General features: G+C 54.9%; 1 protein-coding gene across 3 annotated transcripts in view; it reads right to left on the bottom strand.

Annotated features, from left to right (window-relative positions):
• The window catches only part of FBLN2 (fibulin 2), a 108,300-nt gene that overhangs the window by 56,510 nt on the left and 32,910 nt on the right, over positions 1-18,880 (bottom strand). For all 3 annotated transcript variants that reach the window (XM_021675732.2, XM_064362062.1, XM_064362060.1), the window contains one exon: positions 8,368-9,699. In XM_021675732.2, the coding sequence (XP_021531407.2) occupies positions 8,368-9,658 (1,291 nt within the window). In that variant the 5' untranslated portion in view covers positions 9,659-9,699. The remainder of the gene's footprint in view (positions 1-8,367; positions 9,700-18,880) is intronic.

Raw genomic sequence — 18,880 nt, 5'->3', positions numbered from 1 at the left:
GATGCTATTTCACACCCACTAGGATAGCTACAACAGCAGGTGCTGTTGAGGATGTGGAGAAGCTGGAACCCTTGTGCATGGCTGGTGGGAATGTAAAATGGTGCAGTCATTTGACATTCCCACCAGCCGTGCACACTTTGGAGGACAGTCTGGTAGTTCTTCTAAGAGTTAAACACAGAGTTACCACGTGGCCCAGCAATGCCACTCCTAGATATGTTCCCGATGAATGAAAACGTGTCCACATAAAAACTTACACATGAATATTTATAGCTGCATTACTCATAATTTCAAAAAGTTGGAAGAACAATGTCCATCAACAGATGAACAGATTTTTGAATTGTGGTATATTCATACAATATTATTCAACCATGAAAAGGAATGAACTGATGACACATGCTACCCCATGAATGGACCCTGAAAACACTGCTAAGTGAAAGAAGAGTCACACACGAGAAACCACACAGTGCATGACTCCCAGAAAGTCCAGGGGTATCCAGAATATGCAAATCCATAGACTCAGAAGGGAGTGGGCTACCGGGGGCTGGGAGAAGGAGGGAATAGAAAGTGCTACAGGAAGTGGGTGTCTTTCTGGAGTGACGAAAACACTCTGAGGTTAGACTTTGGGGATGTCTGCACAACTCTGAATCTACTAAAACCCACTAGATTCTGCTCTCTCAAAGGGGGGACTTTATGGCTGCAAATAATATCTCAATAAAGTGGTTTTGAATGAAAGACAAGAGTTAGTTTTAAAAATTAAAGAAACCCACCACAGGCCTAGCCTTGGCCCCAGACTCTCAAGACGGGTCGGGTGCAGCTGTGAAATGCATGCATTTTGTCTGGGCAGGCAAACACGGCGAGCGCCCAGCTGCTGGCCACCCAGACTCACTTGTACCTCTATGTCCCCCATGGGAACCACAAGCCCTCCTGCTCCACTGGGAGACTGGGCCCCTGCCACAGCCCCAAGATGATAGTGTTCTCTTCCATGAAATGGGATGTCCAAGTGGAGTATCTCAAGGTTGCCACAGGGTGAAACTTGATGCTTCTGACAGATGCCCCTGAGCAGAGGGCCTGAACCCAGCCGCCAGCCAGGGCTGATGGCATTGAGACCCAGGGAGCTGGCCTGGAGGGGCCTGCAGCAAATGCAGGGCACCTGTCCAGCTGTGAAGCTCTGTGGACCTGGGGCAGCCACCTGCTCCCATCCTCCCCAACAGAGCCTCTAGGCACAGCTGTACTCTTGGTCTCTGTATTGACAACAGAGAGGATATGTTCCCTTTCGGGAACCCCTTGTGAGGGCCCAGTACTAACTCTGCCACTCCTTCTAGCCAGAGATCCTATTAACACATAAGTTGGCCAGCATCCTTCCTCTGCTCAACACCCTGCTGTAGCTCTCACCTCACTCAGAGTGGAAGCCAAAGTCCTCATGGTGGCCACAGGCCCTGGACAGCCTGCCCCAGTGACCTCCCAGACCTCCTATCCTCCCCCACCCACTTATCTCAGCTCCACTGGCCTCCTATCCAGGCACCTTCCTGCCCCAGGGCCTTCGCACTCGCTGCTCCGTCTTCCCGAACTGCTCTTCCCGGTGTCCGCGTGGCTCCCTCCCCCATCCCTTCAGCTCTCTGCTCAGGTCACTTCCCTAGGGAGGACTCCCCTGTCCACCCACCCTTCCTCTCACTGTACTTTATTTATTTATTTTATTTATTTATTTTGAGATGGAGTCTTGCTCTGTTGCCCAGGCTGGATTGCAGTGGCACGATCTTGGCTCACTGCAACCTCCACCTCCCAGGTTCAAGTAATTCTCCCGCCTCAGCTTTAAGAGTAGCTGGAATTACAGGTGCCCACCACCATGCCTGGCTAATTTTTATATTTTTAGTAGAGACAGGGTTTCATCATATTGGCTAGACTGGTCTTGAACTCCTGATCTCAGGTGATCCACACACCTTGGCCTCCCAAAGTGTTGGGATTACCCAAACAGGTTCTGCAGGGCAGGAGTATCTGAATGCTGTGATGCTCTGGCTAACAGGGAAACCCTCAAACTCAGATGACTGCTGTTGTCCACTGCAGATGCCCCTCAGCACTGTGACTCTGCCAGGCAGACCTCTGTGATTACTGAGCCCCGTACTCCTCACAACGGCCCTCTTAGTTCACAGGAGTAGAGAGTGGGCTGCAGTGAGCCCGGGCCACCACCTGTGGACACAAAGGCAGGAAGTGGTGGAAGCAGGCTTCTCTCCTGCCTTCTTCAGCTCTTCACCCTCTGACAGTGGTTTCTTTTTTTCCTTTTTTTTTTCAGACAGAGTTTCATTTTTGTCGCCCACATTGGAGTGCAATGGCGCAATCTCGGCTCACTGCAACCTCTGCCTTCTGAGTTCGAGTGATTCTCCTGCCTCAGCCTCCCAAGTAACTGGGATTACAGGCGCCTGCCACCACGTTCTGCTAATTTTGTATTTTTAGTAGAGATGGGGTTTCACCATGTTGGCCAGGCTGGTCTCAAACTCCTGACTTCAGATGATCCACCCGCCTCAGCCTCCCAAAGTGCTGGGATTACAGGCATGAGCTGCCGCGCCCGGCCCCCGCTCTGACAGTGGTTTCTGAGTGCCCAGCATGTGCACGTGATCTGGGCAGATGCTGAAAGTACAGGGTTGGGCAAAACCCAGCAGAGACCCTGCCCTTCAGAGCTTGGGGCTTTGAGGGGGAGATGAAGACCCCAGCAGTCACAGAGGTGTGACGTTCTGAGCAGTGATACGGGCTAAGGAGAAAAGTGGTGAGCCTCACTCGGGCAATCTGACTCCTCCTGGGGGTCAGGGAAGTCTCCCTGGAGGAAATCTTGAGCCACTGCACCCAGCCTCATCCTGCTTTAATTTCTCTTACCAATACCTGACATTACAGCAGATAATTCCTATGGACTTGTTTACTGTTTTCTTCCCCAGCAGAATGTCAGCAGTGTGAGGTGAGGGTGGGGACCATACCTGTCATATTCTCTGCGGAGCCCAAGGGTGTCCAGCAGGGCCTGCACACAGTTAGAGCTTTATAAATACTGGGTGAATAAATAAGTGAACCAGGGGAGATCCCCCGACCACCCTTTCTCTTAGTAATTCCTCCTCACCCTAGTTCCCCTGCCATCCTCTGAGCATCCCAAACCATCTCCCCTCTGTTCCAAGCATTTGCTCATACTGTTTCTGGCCAGCTCAGACAGCACCTCCTCTGGGAAGCCTTCCTGAATCTTTGTGCCTTCTCTCAGCACTTCCTCAACTCCAGCTCTACTTTCTCCCTGTCTCCCTTCTGAGGTTTCTAGAGATCAGTCTCCACAGCTGGATGCCTGTGTCTTGTTCAATCCCATATCATTCACTCTACAAACCTTCACTAGGTGTCAACTGTGAGCGTGCCCTGGTGTCCCTGGGAAGGCAGAGATGGACCAGTATGGACTTGGTTCACAGGCTGGGGGCTGTGAGGAAAAGATGCCTGTGTGGTATCTTGGAAGGTTTCTTGAAGGAGGCGGCATGAGGGGCTCTGGAGTGTCAGCAGTGTTTGCATCCACTCATTCTGCTGCCCATAGCTGTGGCCTTAGGCAAGGCTCTTAACTAGCTGGGATCCTGTTTTCCCATCTCTCAAGTCCTCCCACAGCACTTGCTGGGCATAGACCATGTGCAAAGCCCATGCACACGCAACGAGGGTGAAACTGTGGTCTCCATGGGCTCCTCCAGGCCCACTGGCTGCCACCTCTGCCAACTCTGCTTTCAGCCTGCTCAAGGTGGGCAGGGCCAGAACTCACCCTCGCTGAGCACCTCCTGGGTGCCTGGCTCCTGTTTCTGTGATTTGATCCTCCCAACAAGCTGGGGAGATGGGCTCCATCTCCCTATTCTCAGTGGAGTGCATCCGAGAGGTGTGGCTAGCAGCACCAGGTCACGGGCGGGAGGTGGCACGCTGGGATGGGGGAGGTGGGGAGCATGCATGTTGTAGGCGGGGTGTGTAATGAAGTGCACATGTGCCAGGGAGGGCGTGCAGCCAGACTCAGGAGCATGGTACAGGCAGTGCAGCTTCCAGGGTTTCTGAAATAGAAGCAGCCCCCGCCCTGGCCCCTGCCCCTGCCTCTTGATGCCCAGGCCTCTCTGTGGTCTGGGCTGTGGGATCCTGGAGAGCAGCTTTGTTTTCAGGAGCCTCAGTTTTCCCCTCTCCCCTGAGCTTTCTCAAATGTATTTTTGGGTGTGGGCTTTGATGAGTGCTGCTGGCCAATGGGCCCCCAACTCAGTGCCCCTTATCTTGTCTGAGGGCTGTTCTGGCAGGGACCCAGCGCATGCAAAGGCCCAGAGACCAGAATTAGCAGGGCAGGGACAGGCAGCTGCAGTTTTTGGTGTGCAGGGAATGGAAGATCTAGGACCCAGGGGTAGGGGATGGATTCAAACGGGACCCAGAAGCTCAGGCCTGACCAGATAAATATCCACACCCACACCCCATCTCTCACCCTTCAGCCCACCAAGACCCACTCATCACCACCAATTCATGGGCTCTGGCTCCAGAACCCACAGAATTTGGGCATGTGGCCTATGGTTTTGTGCCTCAGTTTTTCCATCTGTAAGCAGCAGGGAAGTCCCTGAGTCATGGGGCTGCTTTGAGGATTAAACAAGCTAATTCTTGTCCAATGCTCGGCTGAGGACTTGCTGAGCAATTTGAAATGTGACAATGATTAGTCGCCATCTGTCCTCAGCCCACCCGCTGATATCTTCAACAGATACTCATGGGGCAGCCTCACTGTGCCAAGGCTGCGACAGTGAGCAAGGCGGGCGCAACCTCACCCTCGTTTAGGGTCTAATGGGGTAAGAGGGCATTACAGAGACATACACAGGCAGGTTTATCCCTGGTCACCGCCATGTGTACCCAGCATGGGAGGGGTGGGAGATGGGAGCCCAGCAGGTAGGGGATCGGGCTGCCCAAATGAGCCTCCTGGGAGAAGAGGGGTTTGGACCTTAGAGCCCCTAGCTGCTGTTGTTGGGGGAGGCCTTGGGGGATCTGGATGATGGAGGTGCCCTTGGTGAAAAGAAGCTGGGGAGGTGGCTTTGCCCTGCTCAGCCCTGGGCCCTGCAGAAAGGCAGGTAATGGGGCCGGAAGTAACCCCTCCAGCCATGTTGCCATGGCAGCCCTGGGGCCTGGAGAAGGGGTTTACAGCCAGTGCCCCAGGCCCGGCTGGGCTGGGGGTCCTGTCTTTGAGCTGGAGCTCTGCCAGGGATCCAGACTGCCTCGGCCAGGCCGTCCCTGCCTCTGAGCATGTCCAGATGTGGCCTAATGGAAGCCACATGCCCGGCTCCCTGGGCTGGGGAGAAGGAGTCTGACGTCTGTTGTCACTCAAGAGGCTTTGTGAGGGCAGCTTTTCCCGCAGGGCTGGCACAATGGAGGGCCACATGGAGGAAACCTGAGGCAGGGTGGCCCCCAGGAGATCGGAGGTTATCAGGGCATCTGGGAGCAGCCCCTGACCTGTAGAAGGCCTCAGTACAACCTGTGGCTCCAGCTAAAAGGGGTCCCTTCCTCGGGCCTCACACGAGCAGGTTCTGCAGGGCAGGAGTATCTGAATGCTGTGATGCTCTGGCTAACAGGGAAACCCTCAAACTCAGATGACTGCTGCTGTCCACTGCAGACACCCCTCAGCACTGTGACTCTGCCAGGCAGACCTCTGTGATTACTGAGCCCCGTACTCCTCACAACGGCCCTCTGAGTTCACAGGAGTAGAGAGTGGGCTGCAGCGAGCCCGGGCCACCACCTGCAGACACAAGGGCAGAAAGTGGTGGAAGCAGGCTTCTCTCCTGCCTTCTTCAGCTCTTCACTCTCTGACAGTGTTTTTTTTGTTTGTTTTGTTTTCGTTTTTTGAGACGGAGTTTCATTTTTATCGCCCACACTGGAGTGCAATGGTGCAATCTCGGCTCACTGCAACCTCTGCCTACTGAGTTTGAGTGATTCTCCTGCCTCAGCCTCCCAAGTAAGTGGGATTACAGGCACCCACCACCACGCCTGGCTAATTTTGTATTTTTAGTAGAGACGGGTTTCACCATGTTGACCAGGCTGGTCTCAAACTCCTCACCTCGGGTAACCCACCTGCTTCAGCTTCCCAAAGTGCTGGGATTACAGGCATGAGCCACCGCACCTGGCCCACCCTCTGACAATGGTTTCTGAGTGCCCAGCATGTGCACAGGATCCAGGCAGATGCTGAAAGTACAGGGTTGGGCAAAACCCAGCAGAGACCCTGCCCTTCAGAGCTTGGGGCTTTGAGGGGGAGATGAAGACCCCAGCAGTCACAGAGGTGTGACGTTCTGAGCAGTGATACAGGCTGAGGAGTGAAGTGGTGAGCCTCACTCAGGGGATCTGACGCCTCCTGGGGGTCAGGGAAGGCTCCCTGGAGGAAGCCTGCAGCTTCTACTTGAGCTGCAATGTGGAGGATGAGGTGGTAAGTAGGCAGTGGTGAGAAGGGGGTGCTCCAGGCAGGGGAAACAGCACGTGCAAAGTCCCTGTAGCCAGAGGGAATTGAAGTTGATTGAAAGGAAGCTCTGGGCCAGGCACAGTGGTGCACACCTGTAATCCCAACACTTTGGGAGGCCGACGCAGATGGATCATGAGGTCAAGAGATTGGATCATCCTGGCCAACATGGTGAAACCCTGTCTCTACTACAAATACTAAAATGACCTGGGCATGGTGGCATACACCTGTAATCCCAGCTACTCAGAAGACTGAGGCAGAAGAATCACTTGAAGCCAGGAGGTGGAGATTGCAGTGAGCCTAGATAGCACTACTACACTCCAGTCTGACACAGAGCGAGATTCCATCTCAAAAAACAAAAAAGAACGGAAGCTCTGATTCATGCGAGAAGAGGCTGAGGAAGGGCAGGAGGAAACCGTATAGGGCAGAGGGTGGCATGCTCTGATATGGTGTTCTCCCCAGGTGTGGGGCTGTCCCCTCTCACACTGAGGGAGCTCGGCCTTTCCAATGTCCATGGGTCTGTGAGGCCCTAGATTCCCCAGGCTGTGGCAGCAGAGGGTGGCCTGCCCAGACCCGCCTGTTTGCTGGAGGACTCCTGACGCCTCTCCTCTCCAGTGTTGGCCCTCGGGGATTTCAAACCTGAGTGGGGTCTGAGGAGCACAACTCCAGGCACCACGGGAGCTAGACCAGGCTTCTGGATCCACAAGCCCGCGGCTGATGCAGAATCACCCCCTGAAGGAGCTCAAGGCTCCTAACGTGAGCAGGAAGGGGTCAGCCTCGTGGGGGCTGTGGCCCCTGCTCAAGAGCAGAGCCCTTTGAGGAGGGCTCATAAGTAGGCTCAGCTGACCCTTCCCCTCCTCACCACAGCCCGCAGGGTCTTCCAATGGGGTGTCTGACTGTACCGGGCTATGGAGGGCCTGCTGAGAGCAGGCATGGACAGGCAGGAAGAGGCGTGGGCTGTCTACCAGCCTCTGCACAGCCTTGGGCTGGTCCCTGTCTGAGGCCTGGGTGCCCTGGTCCTAGCTGCCTACTCTCATGTGCCCGATGGAGTGTGTTGAACTCCGTGTCAGGTGGCTTGAAGGATAAAGGATCAGGAGTGTAGGGTCCAGGGCATTCCAGGCCCACTGCTTACCTGAGCCTCCAGCACCACCCTGAGCCCCAGCTGCCTCATTAGTGAAACAGCATGCATGGTTGTTAAGCACTCGGTGCTGCTGAGAGGACTGGTGGGAAACTGCCTGCCCAGCTTGGAGAAGGGCCTCCATGGAGTGAGGGCATAGCTGGCGTGGCCCGGCCACCTCCACTGGTCCAGCATGGCCAGTGGCCCCACTCAAATGGCCCACCCACTTCGCCTCTGCCCACGAGTTCACTTCTTTCTACAACACATGCTTGTGAGATTAGAATTTGCTGCAGACACTTAGAAATGAGAAGACGTCACCACAAAATTCAGCTTTCTGGCTGACATGTGTTGAAAACTTGGCAGAGGTAGCCATGCTAGGCTCCTAGGCCACAGGCCAGCCACTGGGACAGCTGAGAAGAGACTGCCCTTCGCACTTCCTGCCAGGTCACGCGGGGGCTACTGGACTGAAGCAGGAACCCTCCTCAGCGCCCCCAGCTCTGGAGGTGTGCACCTTCTAGACCCCTGACCACAACTGCAGCCCTACCAGGGGGTCCAGCACCTCCCACAACAGGAACCCCACTCCCACCCACCCACCCCATCCCAAGAGCTGGGCCTGGGAGAAGGTACACTCTCACAGCCTCCTGCCCACACCAAGGGCCTGGGCTGGCCTCCCTGGGCCTGGCCCCACAGACCCAGCACCCCCAGACCCAGGCAGAGACCTGGGGCAGTGGCCAGAGCCCAAAGCTGCCCTTCCGAAGCAAAATGCCATGAAGGAACCAGGACAGGGTCTTACCTTCAGGGCTGCCTCTGGGGATAGAATGGACAGAGTTGGGGTCTGTGTCCTCCTCCGCGTGGAAATGGGGGAGAACCTGCAGCTTCCTGGGCACTTCTAGGGTGGGTGGCACCCAGGCTGAGTCATGCAGTGGTGTGGACAGGATGGTGTGGGGGCTGGGCTTGACTGGGTCCCTGGGAGGGTCAGGCATGGCCTGAGTTAGAACAACAGCAGCTGTGCCTGGGCCTGGTGCAGGCGTCACGTCCTCTGGCCCAGCGCTGTGGAGCGTGGCTTGGGCATCTGGGATGAGGTTCTCTTCGGGCCTTGCCCCAGCTTCTGCCCTCTCCTCCTGGATGGGAAGACTGGGTCCAGCTGCAGCTGTAGTGGGCCATCTGTCCAGCCCCCTGCGGCCACCTGCTGCAAGTGGCTCAGTAACAGCCATTTCCTCTCTCTCCTCCTCCTCCTCCTCTTCTTCATCCTCATTGTCCTCAGTCACTCTCCTAGCTTTGGCCTGCACTGGGGCTGGGGGACCCAAGGCAGCAGCTGCTGTCGGCCTGGGGAGGGCAGCTGGCCAGGGAGGGGCCTGGATGGTGGACAGTGGCTGATTCCCACCTCCCAGAGCAGCCGGGGGCCCCCCTGCGCCCGCCTGGACTGCACCCGTCTGATCCTCGCCCCCCAGGGCTGCTGCTGCTTCTGCCTCAGCCACCTCCTGATCATAGCTGTAGGGTTCTTCATAGTGTCGCTCGGAGTCGCCCTCCTCGGCATTTGAGAAGTTCCCGTGGCAACCAGGGAGCTGGTAGCAGATGAGCTCCCCGCCGGCATCAGGGCAGTGGCAGGCCCGGCAGGGCGGCAGGTGAACAGTGTGGCCAGCGGCATACTTGCGGCCCGCGTGGACGCAGCCCACCTGGCCGCACTGTGGGCAGCTGTCAGCCACCACCACGGCCTCGATGCAGTTGGGCGGCAGCTCCGGGCACAGCATGAACTGGCAGCTGATCTTGCCGCCGCCTGGTGGACAGGAACACTCGGTGCTGCCGAAGTCCACAAAGTAGGACTGACCGGCGGGCACTCGGCCGCGCGTGAAGCCCCCCTGCAGGCAGTCGTAGTACTGGTAGCCCTCGCAGGCACAGCCCTGCTGCACACATGTGGCGCAGCACGCACCTGGCTCCAGCGCCTCCTCAATGCAGTTCTCCAGCAGTGGGCACTCCATGCCTGTGCAGTCCTGCCGAGGGGCAGCAGTGGCCACGCTGGGGCCCAGGACCAGAGCCAGGCCCAGAGCAAGCCAGGCTCCCACAGGCTCCCAGAGCAGCACCATGGTCCAGGCCAGCCCAGCACGGTCCCCTCTCTTTCAAGACCCTGGGGGAATCAGAAAGGAAGCCTGTCAGCACCGGGGGTGCACACACAGATGGGGTGCACACTGGCATGCACGCAGGCAGAGCCCAGCCTCAGCCACCTCACATGCAGGCCCTCATCCCTGGGGGCACACTCACGACTATTCCCCCCCTACACACAGGCTCTGCCACACGTGGGACAGATCACAGACAGGTGAGAGTGCAGTGGCTGGCTGCCACAGGTGCTGACCTGGAGTTGCTGACAACCCCACAGGTGTTTGCTGGGCCACTTGGCCTCCAGCCTCACCTGCATTCTGACGCATGCCCTCTGAATGAGCCCTCGTGCCCACATGCACAGCCTCACACCCACTCAGTCACACTCACCAGGGCACATCGGGCACATAAGCCTCCATGCATCACACATGCTGTCTCACCCACAGCATCCCCACATGCTGCTACCCACCCTGGGCAGTCTCACACACAGGCCCATGCACACACATGACCAATCCCTCCCAGCAGATCCCTGGCTCGGTCCCCAGCCACGCACGGCAGCTGCTGGCCAGAAAACACGTTCAGTGGGGAAACGCTGGGCAAGAACTAGACCCCCACTACAGCCCCAGCCCACAGACCCTAGGACCCAGGAACACCCCCGTGATACCCTCTGGGATTGCAGGCTGAGCCCCAGGGGCTGCTCCTGCTCCCCTCCCCAGTAGCACTGGCAAACGCCTCCTGATGCCTTGCTATTCCTAACACCCCACCAATTCTCCTAGTCATGTCCATTCACCCCACAATCCGTCTCCACTCCCTCCCCACCACAGTCTCTGCCCCTTCCCTCCATCGCCAGGTCCTGTCCCCACTCCAGCCTCGGCTCCCACCTGCACTGGAACAGCCCCGCCACATCCCTGCCCACCCCAACTCCACTCCTCTCCTTTCCCAGGGAGCCCAGTCAGGTCTGAGAGCAGCTGACGTGCCTCGGCCCCACAGCCTGCCCCAGCTTCCATGGCCAGCAAGGAAAGGTCCAGATTCCCAACTGAGACCGGCACTCAAGACCCTGCAGGAGCCATCCCAACCCGACCCTCCCACAGGCCCTCAGGCCTGAACTCTCCTGAGGGCTCTCTTCTCTCCTCTCATCTTGCACAAGACACTCAAATGCCACCTTCTCACCAGTCCTCACACCTCCTCCCTCTGCCACCCTGGCCCAAGTCCCAGGACCTGTAGTCCCACTTGCGACCCAGTGACCCCGCCTGCCCCATCTAGACAGTGTGCTCCCCAAAGTCAGAGGCAAGAGCTCCTCTCTGACTCCCAGCCTAAAGCCCAGCCCCACAGGACAGTGACAGTGGGACAGTGGGGCTCGTCACCACAGCAGCGGTCCCCAGGCTGGCCCCCGCCCCTGGCCCCAGCCCTGAGGGAATGCCTCCTCTGTGTTCAGCCCCTCTAGGAACCAGGGGTTTATGAGCCAGCAGGACAGGCTCCCAGCGTCCTCCCAGCACTGACACCCTCAGGGCTAGCGGGGCAGATAGTAAACCCAAGAGCAAACCTGCAGAGAACTGAATGCCAGGTAGGTATGAGCCCCGTGAAGAAATAAACGACGGAAATTGGGGAAACAGAAGGAGGACATGGCAGGGTAGGGGAGCCTGTGTCAGCCCAGTGGAAGAAGAGGGCTTCTCTGAGGAGGGGTCAGGCAGGGAGTGGCAGGGCCAAGGGGCTGAGGCTGGACCAGCAGCAGCAGGCAGTGAGGGAGAGAGGGCCCCCAGGGCTGAGCCACGCCAGCACAAGAGCCACACCAACATAATTCCTTACTGTGGAGCAATGGGCTTCTGCCCCGCAGTGAGGGCCTCTGGACATGCCTGGAAGCACTCATCCCCACTGGAGCCTGGGACTCTCCAGTGCAAGGGATCCACCCAGCTGCCTGCCGCACTGAGACAGGGGAGCCGGCAGGAGCAGGTGAGAGAGGCTAGGGCAGTGAGCCAAGAGAGGTGGGAGAGGGTGGCACAGGGGATCTATTTTGAAGGTAGGACCCACAGGATTTGCTGATGGATAGGATGCAGTGGACAGAGGAGAGAAGTCCAGGAGCGCCTGGAAGCGGGAGCTGTGTGCTCAAGGCAAGGAGGGCTGTGGTAGAGGGCCATGCGTGGGTGGGGAGATGGGAGCCCATGCCAGGCCCAGGGCCAGGGGAGTACCAAGGAGCTTTTGGGGCCTCGAGGGCTGACGCCCTGCCCTCACACTGAGATGCCACCTCAAGAGGCTGGAGGTCTCCGTAAAACCACTGAGATTAGGAGTGGGCCCCTGGGAGAATGAGGGCATTTGATCCCAGTTCGAAAAGGCAAAGACCCTCCAGACTGCAAGGGAGAGGCCCTCGGGTCCACTCTCAACAGGGCCTTTCTATGTTTGTTTTTTAGGGACAGGATCTTACTTTGTTGTCCAGGCTAGAGCACAGTTGTATGATCATAGCACACTGCAGCCTAGACCTTTCAGGAAAAAGCGATCCTCCCACCTCAGCCTCTGAGTAGCTGGAACTACAGGCACATGCCACCACACTCAGCTAATTTTTTTTCAGCAGGGGTCTTACTATGTTGCCCAGGTTGGTGGTTGGTCTTGAACTCTTGGCCTTAAGCAATCCTCCCGCCTCAGCCTCCTAAAGTGCTGGGATTACAGGCATGAGCCATCATGCCAGCTGACAGTGCCTTTTAAAAATGGAAATCATTGGCCAGGGTGCTGTGGCTCATGCCTGTAATCCCAGCACTTTGGGAAGCCAAGGCGGGCAGATCACTTGAGGTCAGGAGTTCGAGACCAGTCTGGTCAACATGGTGAAACCCCACCTCTACCAGAAATACAAAAATTAGCCGGGCTTGGTGGCATGTGCCTATAATCCCAGCTACTCGGGAGGCTGAGGCAGGAGAACTGTTTGAACCTGGGTGGTGGAGGTTGCAGTGAGTCAAGATCATGCCACTGCACTCCATCCTTGGTGACAAAGCGAGACTCCATCTCAAAAACAAAACAGGAAATAGCTGGTGGACTGAGACCCAAGCTCCCTGCCCTCCTGCCTTCTGGTGCATCACACACCTAGGCATGAACATCACATCCTGGAGGACAGTACCCTGGCCACAGGACACAGGGCTGTCCTAGAACTTCTTCCAGAGGAACTTCCTGCCCAGTCCACCCGGTCCACCAAATCTGTCCCCTTGCTCTGCTCACCAGCACAGCCCTCAGGGCAGCCTGGCCCCTTGGCCCCCTGAAGCCTGGCCTCACATTCTGTCCATGCTCAGGCAACCCCAAACCTCAGGCTTGCCCATCTCTTCACTCTAGCCTCAAGCAATCGCCCTGTCTCAGCCTCCTAAAGTGCTGGGATTACAGGCATGAGCCTCTGCGCCCAGCCATTCCTTTGTATCTGGCCACCCATTCTTCATAGGAAGAGCCAAAATGACAATGGGCATTTAGGTGATAATGAGGATGTCAAGCAACCATGAAGTGGCACTCAGCACTTAGCACCTGGGAGTGCATCCAGAACTGTGGGCAAGGCTTTGACACCAGCGTAAAGACACAAGAGCAGGTTCCAGACAGGACCAGCAGTGGGTGGGGCCGCTCATCTGGGCTATCGGGCTATCACAGCTTTGGCCTTTGTTGATCAAATCCCTGCTCTGGGTAGGGGGATCAGGGTATTCTAAAGTGGCAGCAGGGTTCACACCTGGGGTTATGTTCTCAGGGCCATCACTTGATCATGCACAGGGCAGTGTGGGGTTGGGGAGACACTCAGCGAGGGTCTCCCCAGGGAGTATTCAGCAGGGACAGGTGACTCAGCACGCACTGTAAGCCTTCTGGAGACCTGCTGACTCCCCACAAGGCAACTGGAGCAGGCAGGATGGGGAAGGAGGGCTCCGGCACAACAGAGTCAGACGTGCTTCAGGATATGGCTCAGGCCCCAGCTGCCTCTCTCACTGGCCACAAGCTCCTCGCTCTGCTGTCTCGGCCGGGCTGGGACCCAACCCACCATAAAAACAAACACATATCCCTACAGTAGAGTGGCACCGCCTCCTTTGATAAATTAACCTTCACATTCATCCAGAGCAGGCCCCAGATGAAGCCTCTCTGGACTGGCAAGAACACTGGAAGATCAAGGCCACCTTGAGGGACAACCCCAGTGCCGCCACTGTGGAAAGTGGTGTCCCACTTCAGTGGATGCAGAGGCCACAGGATATTACATTGGATCAGGAAGGAAAGGTCTTTCCACCTCTAGTTCTGATCCTTCTGGGTCTGATGAGGTCCAGCAAATACAGATCTGGGATGTGCTCAGGCATCTCAGAGAAATGATGGAGAACCGTCTAGCGGTTAATGATGTCCTGTACAATATCTGGGACACATCTGTCACTTATCTGAAATTCCACCTTAACTGGGCAGCCTCCATTTGACCAGGCAACTATAGGTAAGAACAAAGTCTCAGGCTGGTGCCAGTATGGCTTTAAAACTTTTTAAATATTTGCAGGGGATCTCTTTTAAACAATAATAGGCAGCTGTATCAAAACACGGGGACATGCAAACAGCTGGGGATGACAGCAGGGAAATAAACACACAAGTCACTCACAGACAAGACAGTGCAAAGACACACGTAATCAGTACCACCTGGCCCACCGGCTCTGCCTACACGGCTGCCCCCCGGCCCAAGTCTAAGCAGAGAGCAGATGCAACCAGCCACCCAGCCTGTCCACACACAATGTGTTTTTGGGGCCCACGTGGTGCTTTTTAAATTAGTTGCCAATATTAGTCATTGACAATTAATTTAAGATGATAGCATTTAATGTCAGGACTCTTGACGCTGAAGCTGTGGGGCCCAGCAAAGGGCTTCCCTGGGCTAATTCGGATCCATAATCCCTTCCCGTTGGCATCGTTGGGCCCCCTGGGTCATCTCTACCAGCCTGAACACTCTAAGGCCTGAGCGTCTCTAGTCCACACCAGGAGGAAAGAGGCCTGGATGAGGTGGGAGCTCCTGCCCCTTCATCCACCCCACCCTACGGTCACCCCCAGAATAGCTGGTTTCCTGGATGAGGACCTGCCTCTCCTATATGTGGTGGATGCTGGGACTTCTCGCCCTCTTCCAAAGAGACCACCCATAACCATGTGGTATAGTCAGCCTCAGTAGATCAGCTGCATCAGAGTCCAACCCAACGCCACAGTAATGCAAGACCCACAGAGCTCGGAGGGTTATGTGAGCTGCACACTCTCTTTGATTGGGCTCCCCAGAAGCACAGTCCAAGGTGGGGACACTTGAGGGCATGGTCTGTCAGGGGAGTGCTCTCAGGAGAAGGGCAAACAAAAGCGGGCAGAGCCAGAGGGAGCTGGGCAAGGCTCCGTCTCAGCTGGAGTCCAGTGACCCAGGAGAAGCCGAACAGTGTGGGGCTGCCCCAGGCTCATCCCACTCAGAGGCACATCAGTCACTGGCCAAAGACCACAGAGAGTGACCTCTCAGGTACCCCATGGGGAGGTGACATCTGCCAGTAAAGGGCAAGTGGCTGGAGAAGGCACAGGTGTGAGCCATCAGCAGCCAGCACCTGCGGCCGCTGGGAGTCATGTGCACCTCCGGGGGAGAGACCTCGGTGGGCACCCACAGTGGCCATGGAGTTTACTGAGCACAGACACACCGACACACACCAGGCAGAGGCAGGAAAAAGAGCCTGGTCCTAGCAACTGTCCAAAAATCTACCCTTAATTTATAAGTGGGCCTGGGACCACCTAAGGCCCAGAAAGTAATTTTTTTTTAATAATATTTGCACGTCCAAGTTCACTACAGCGTTATTCATGATAGAATCGAGTCACATGGATCAACCAAGTGACCACCCATGGATGAATGGACAAACGAAATATTCCATACAATGGAACATTATCAGCCTTAAAAGGAAAAAGGAAGGGCACTCTCACCCATGCTGCAACCCGGATGAACCCTGAGGACACTGTGCTAGGCCAATAAGCCAGATACCAAAGGACAAATCCTGTGTGATTCCACTTCTGTGACATATCGAGAGTCATCAAATTCAGAGACAGAAAGTAGAACAGTGGGTCCAGGAACTAGAGGGGTAAAGCAGGAGTTCCTGCTTAATGGGGACAGAGTTTCTGCTCAAGACAATGAAACAATTCTAGAAACAGACAGTGGTAATGGTTACACAACAGTTTGAATTTACATAATGCCACTGAGCTGTGCACTTAAAAATGGTTAAAACGGTCAACTTCGGCCAGGTGCAGTGGCTCATGCCTGTAATCCCAGCACTTTGGGAGGCCGAGGCAGGCAGATCACAAGGTCAGAAGTTCCAGACCTTCCTGGCCAACATGGTGAAACCCCGTCTTTACCAAAAATACAAAAATTAGCCAGGCATGGTGGCAGGGGCTGTAATCCCAGCTACTCGGGAGGCTGAGGCACGAGAATTGCTTGAACCCAGGAGGCGGAGGTTGCAGTAAGCCGAGATCGCGCCACTGCACTCCAGCCTGGTGACAGAGGAGTCTAAAAAAAGGTAAAGTTTATGTTACATATATTTTACCAAAATAAAAGATGATAATGACACATGTGCACTGTAGAGCCAAAAGGAAATAACCAAAGAACAGGGAGAAGAAAAGGAAGAAGAATTGCACTGAAAATGGACAGGAAATAAGAGCTGCTCCCGAGACCTCCCCTTAGCAGTATGCTTCCTGGCAGCCAAGGCCAAAGGGAAATTAGAGGGTGACCCAGTGCTCTTTGTCTGATAAGAGGAAGTCATCTAGTTCACTGGGAAAAATAAACTTGTTCTTGGCACAAAGCATTAAGTAGAGATTTTAGCTGTTGATCAAGTTCCTGTCTAACTATCACTTCCTCAGTGCCAACACAATGCCAATCACTGGACTGTGAGTTTCCAAGGATAATTATTTTCCTTAACCATCTAACACCTACAAATGAGGAAACTGAGGCCCAAACAGAGTAAATGATCTGTCCAAGGCCACAGAATTGTAAAAGGTGTGGGGATTTGAACCCAGGTCTGTTTAGCCAAGAAAGTAAAGCTAGAGTCCTTTAGTTTGCAGCTATTCATCAAGCAGCTGCTACCGGCTAGCCCACTGCAGGTGCTGGGATATGGCAGGGAAGAAGACGAGGGAAAGCCCTAAACACGTGCAGCCAACGTTGTGATGGGGGCAAAGATAAGGGAGTTGCGACAGAGACAGACTGCATGCTCCTTTGGCAAGAATGGTCACATGAGGAGGTCTAAGAGGCAACATTTCAGCCGACACCTGCTTGGTGGTATCATGCAAAAATGTGGTGGCCACGCAAAGATCTGGGGACTGGTATCCTAAGTGGCACTAACAGTATGCGCGAAGGCCCTGAGGCAGGAACCAGCCTGACACACTGCAGCTGGCATGCAGGGAATGAGGAAGAGAGTGTGGTCCCTAGGCAGTGAGCGGCACAAAGAAAAATGGTAGAAGTGGGGGAGGGGGCACGCACATCACAGGAGGGACGCCAAGGAGGCGGAGGTCAGTCAGTCACTGCATCCAGTGCCCAGGGACCTCAGCAAAACATCTGGCACATTTAGAGGATGTTGTCCCAACAGGGTGGCCGGGCCACCACTACGTCACAACACACTGGGAATTCAAGAACGGACTGTAGACACCCCTTTTGAGAAATCTGAGACGGATTCCAGTCATATAAAGTACAAAACCTGGCAAAATCTAAGCTACATCATTTAGGGGCTACAAATGTAGGATGCAGAACTAGAAAGTCAAGCAGGATTTGTCACCATCATAGTCTAGTGGCCAGTAAGGGAAATTGGAGGACCTACAGGGCAGGCAGTGTCCTCTTGCTTTGCCCAGGTGGTGATTATCCAAGAATTTCCTCCACCACCCTACACCGATTTTAGGTACTTTTTTGTATGTGTTTTCTTCCCCTTCAAAGAGACTTTGTATCTAGCTACTTGGGAAGCTGAGACGGCAGGATTACTTGAGCCCAGGAGTTGGAGGCTGCATTGAGCTATAATCACACCACTGCACTCCAGCCTGGGTGACAGAGCAAAACCCCATATCTAAAAGACACACAGAGAGAGAGAGAGAGACTTTTTAAAGAAAAGAAAAAGAACCATTACAGGGCCAGATGCAGTGGCTCACTCCTGTAATTCCAGCACTTTAGGAGGCTGAGGCAGGCAAACTGCCTGAGCTCAGGAGTTCAAGACCAGCCGGGGCAACATGGTGAAACCCCATCTCTACTAAAATACAAAAAATTAGCCGGTCATGGTGGCATGTGCCTGTAGTCCCAGCTACTCAGGAGGCTGAGGCAGGAAAACTGCTTGAACCTAGGAGGTGGAGGTTGCAGTGAGCCAAGATCACGCCACTGCACTCTAGCCTAGGTGACAGAGCAAGACGCTGTCTCAAAAAAAAAAAAAAAAAGAACAATTACAGTAATCCAGAAAAAGGAAACAAAAGCCAGAGAAGGTGTTGGCAGGAGAAATGGAAAGAAGAGGAGTGACTAATTTGAAATTCACAAATTATCAGAGCCAAGTAATCAAGTTGGCTTCAATCTTGAAAACTACAGTTGCCTTCATTTCCTCATGGGCAAACATCTTAATAATAGATAGCATGACATGTTCAGAAAGACCAGAAGTTTGGCTGTGAAGAAAGGGCTACAGGGCCAGGAGGATGGGAAGGGGTCTGTGGACCTTCCTGTTGAGCAAGGAGGCTGATTACATAGGTGGGTGGTGTGAGACCCCCCAAGGAGGAGGAGGGAGAAGGCAGGTTCAGGGCAAGCCCTGTGTGTGAAGTACAGACCAAGCTGTTGGCCTCAGGTGGGACTTAGGGTGCCAGGTGCCCCGTGCTCCTCACATGCTCACTGGTCACTGGGGCCTTCCTTCAACAGGGTGAGCTCATGAGAACCCTGGGAAAAATAATCCTTCAAGTGGAACAGCCAGGGTTTTCTCCCCTACCTTTCCTCTCCTCCCTAAAAAAAAAAAGGAATAAAAAGCTCCTCAAATTTTGAGTAAGAGCTGACCCTACATATACAATCACTAATCTCATTACCAACATAAGCAGGTGAAAAATTACAAAGATTAATGTCCGTGACTTTTAATCAACCTTTGAGAAAAGAAAATGTTGCTTTTGGCATTGAAGGGAGCTGGTATTTTCCTTCCCCACAAGTTACTCCTCTGCAAAGAGGAAACACTCCCAGGGTGGGAGCGATGAGAAATGGGGCTGCCCTCAGCCAAGGCTGA

This window comes from Aotus nancymaae, unplaced genomic scaffold (assembly GCF_030222135.1).
Source record: "Aotus nancymaae isolate 86718 unplaced genomic scaffold, 86718_ANA_hifiasm-v0.15.2.pri h1tg000046l, whole genome shotgun sequence".
NCBI classification, from domain to species: domain Eukaryota; kingdom Metazoa; phylum Chordata; class Mammalia; order Primates; family Aotidae; genus Aotus; species Aotus nancymaae.
This window is presented reverse-complemented; position numbering and strand designations above follow the sequence as displayed.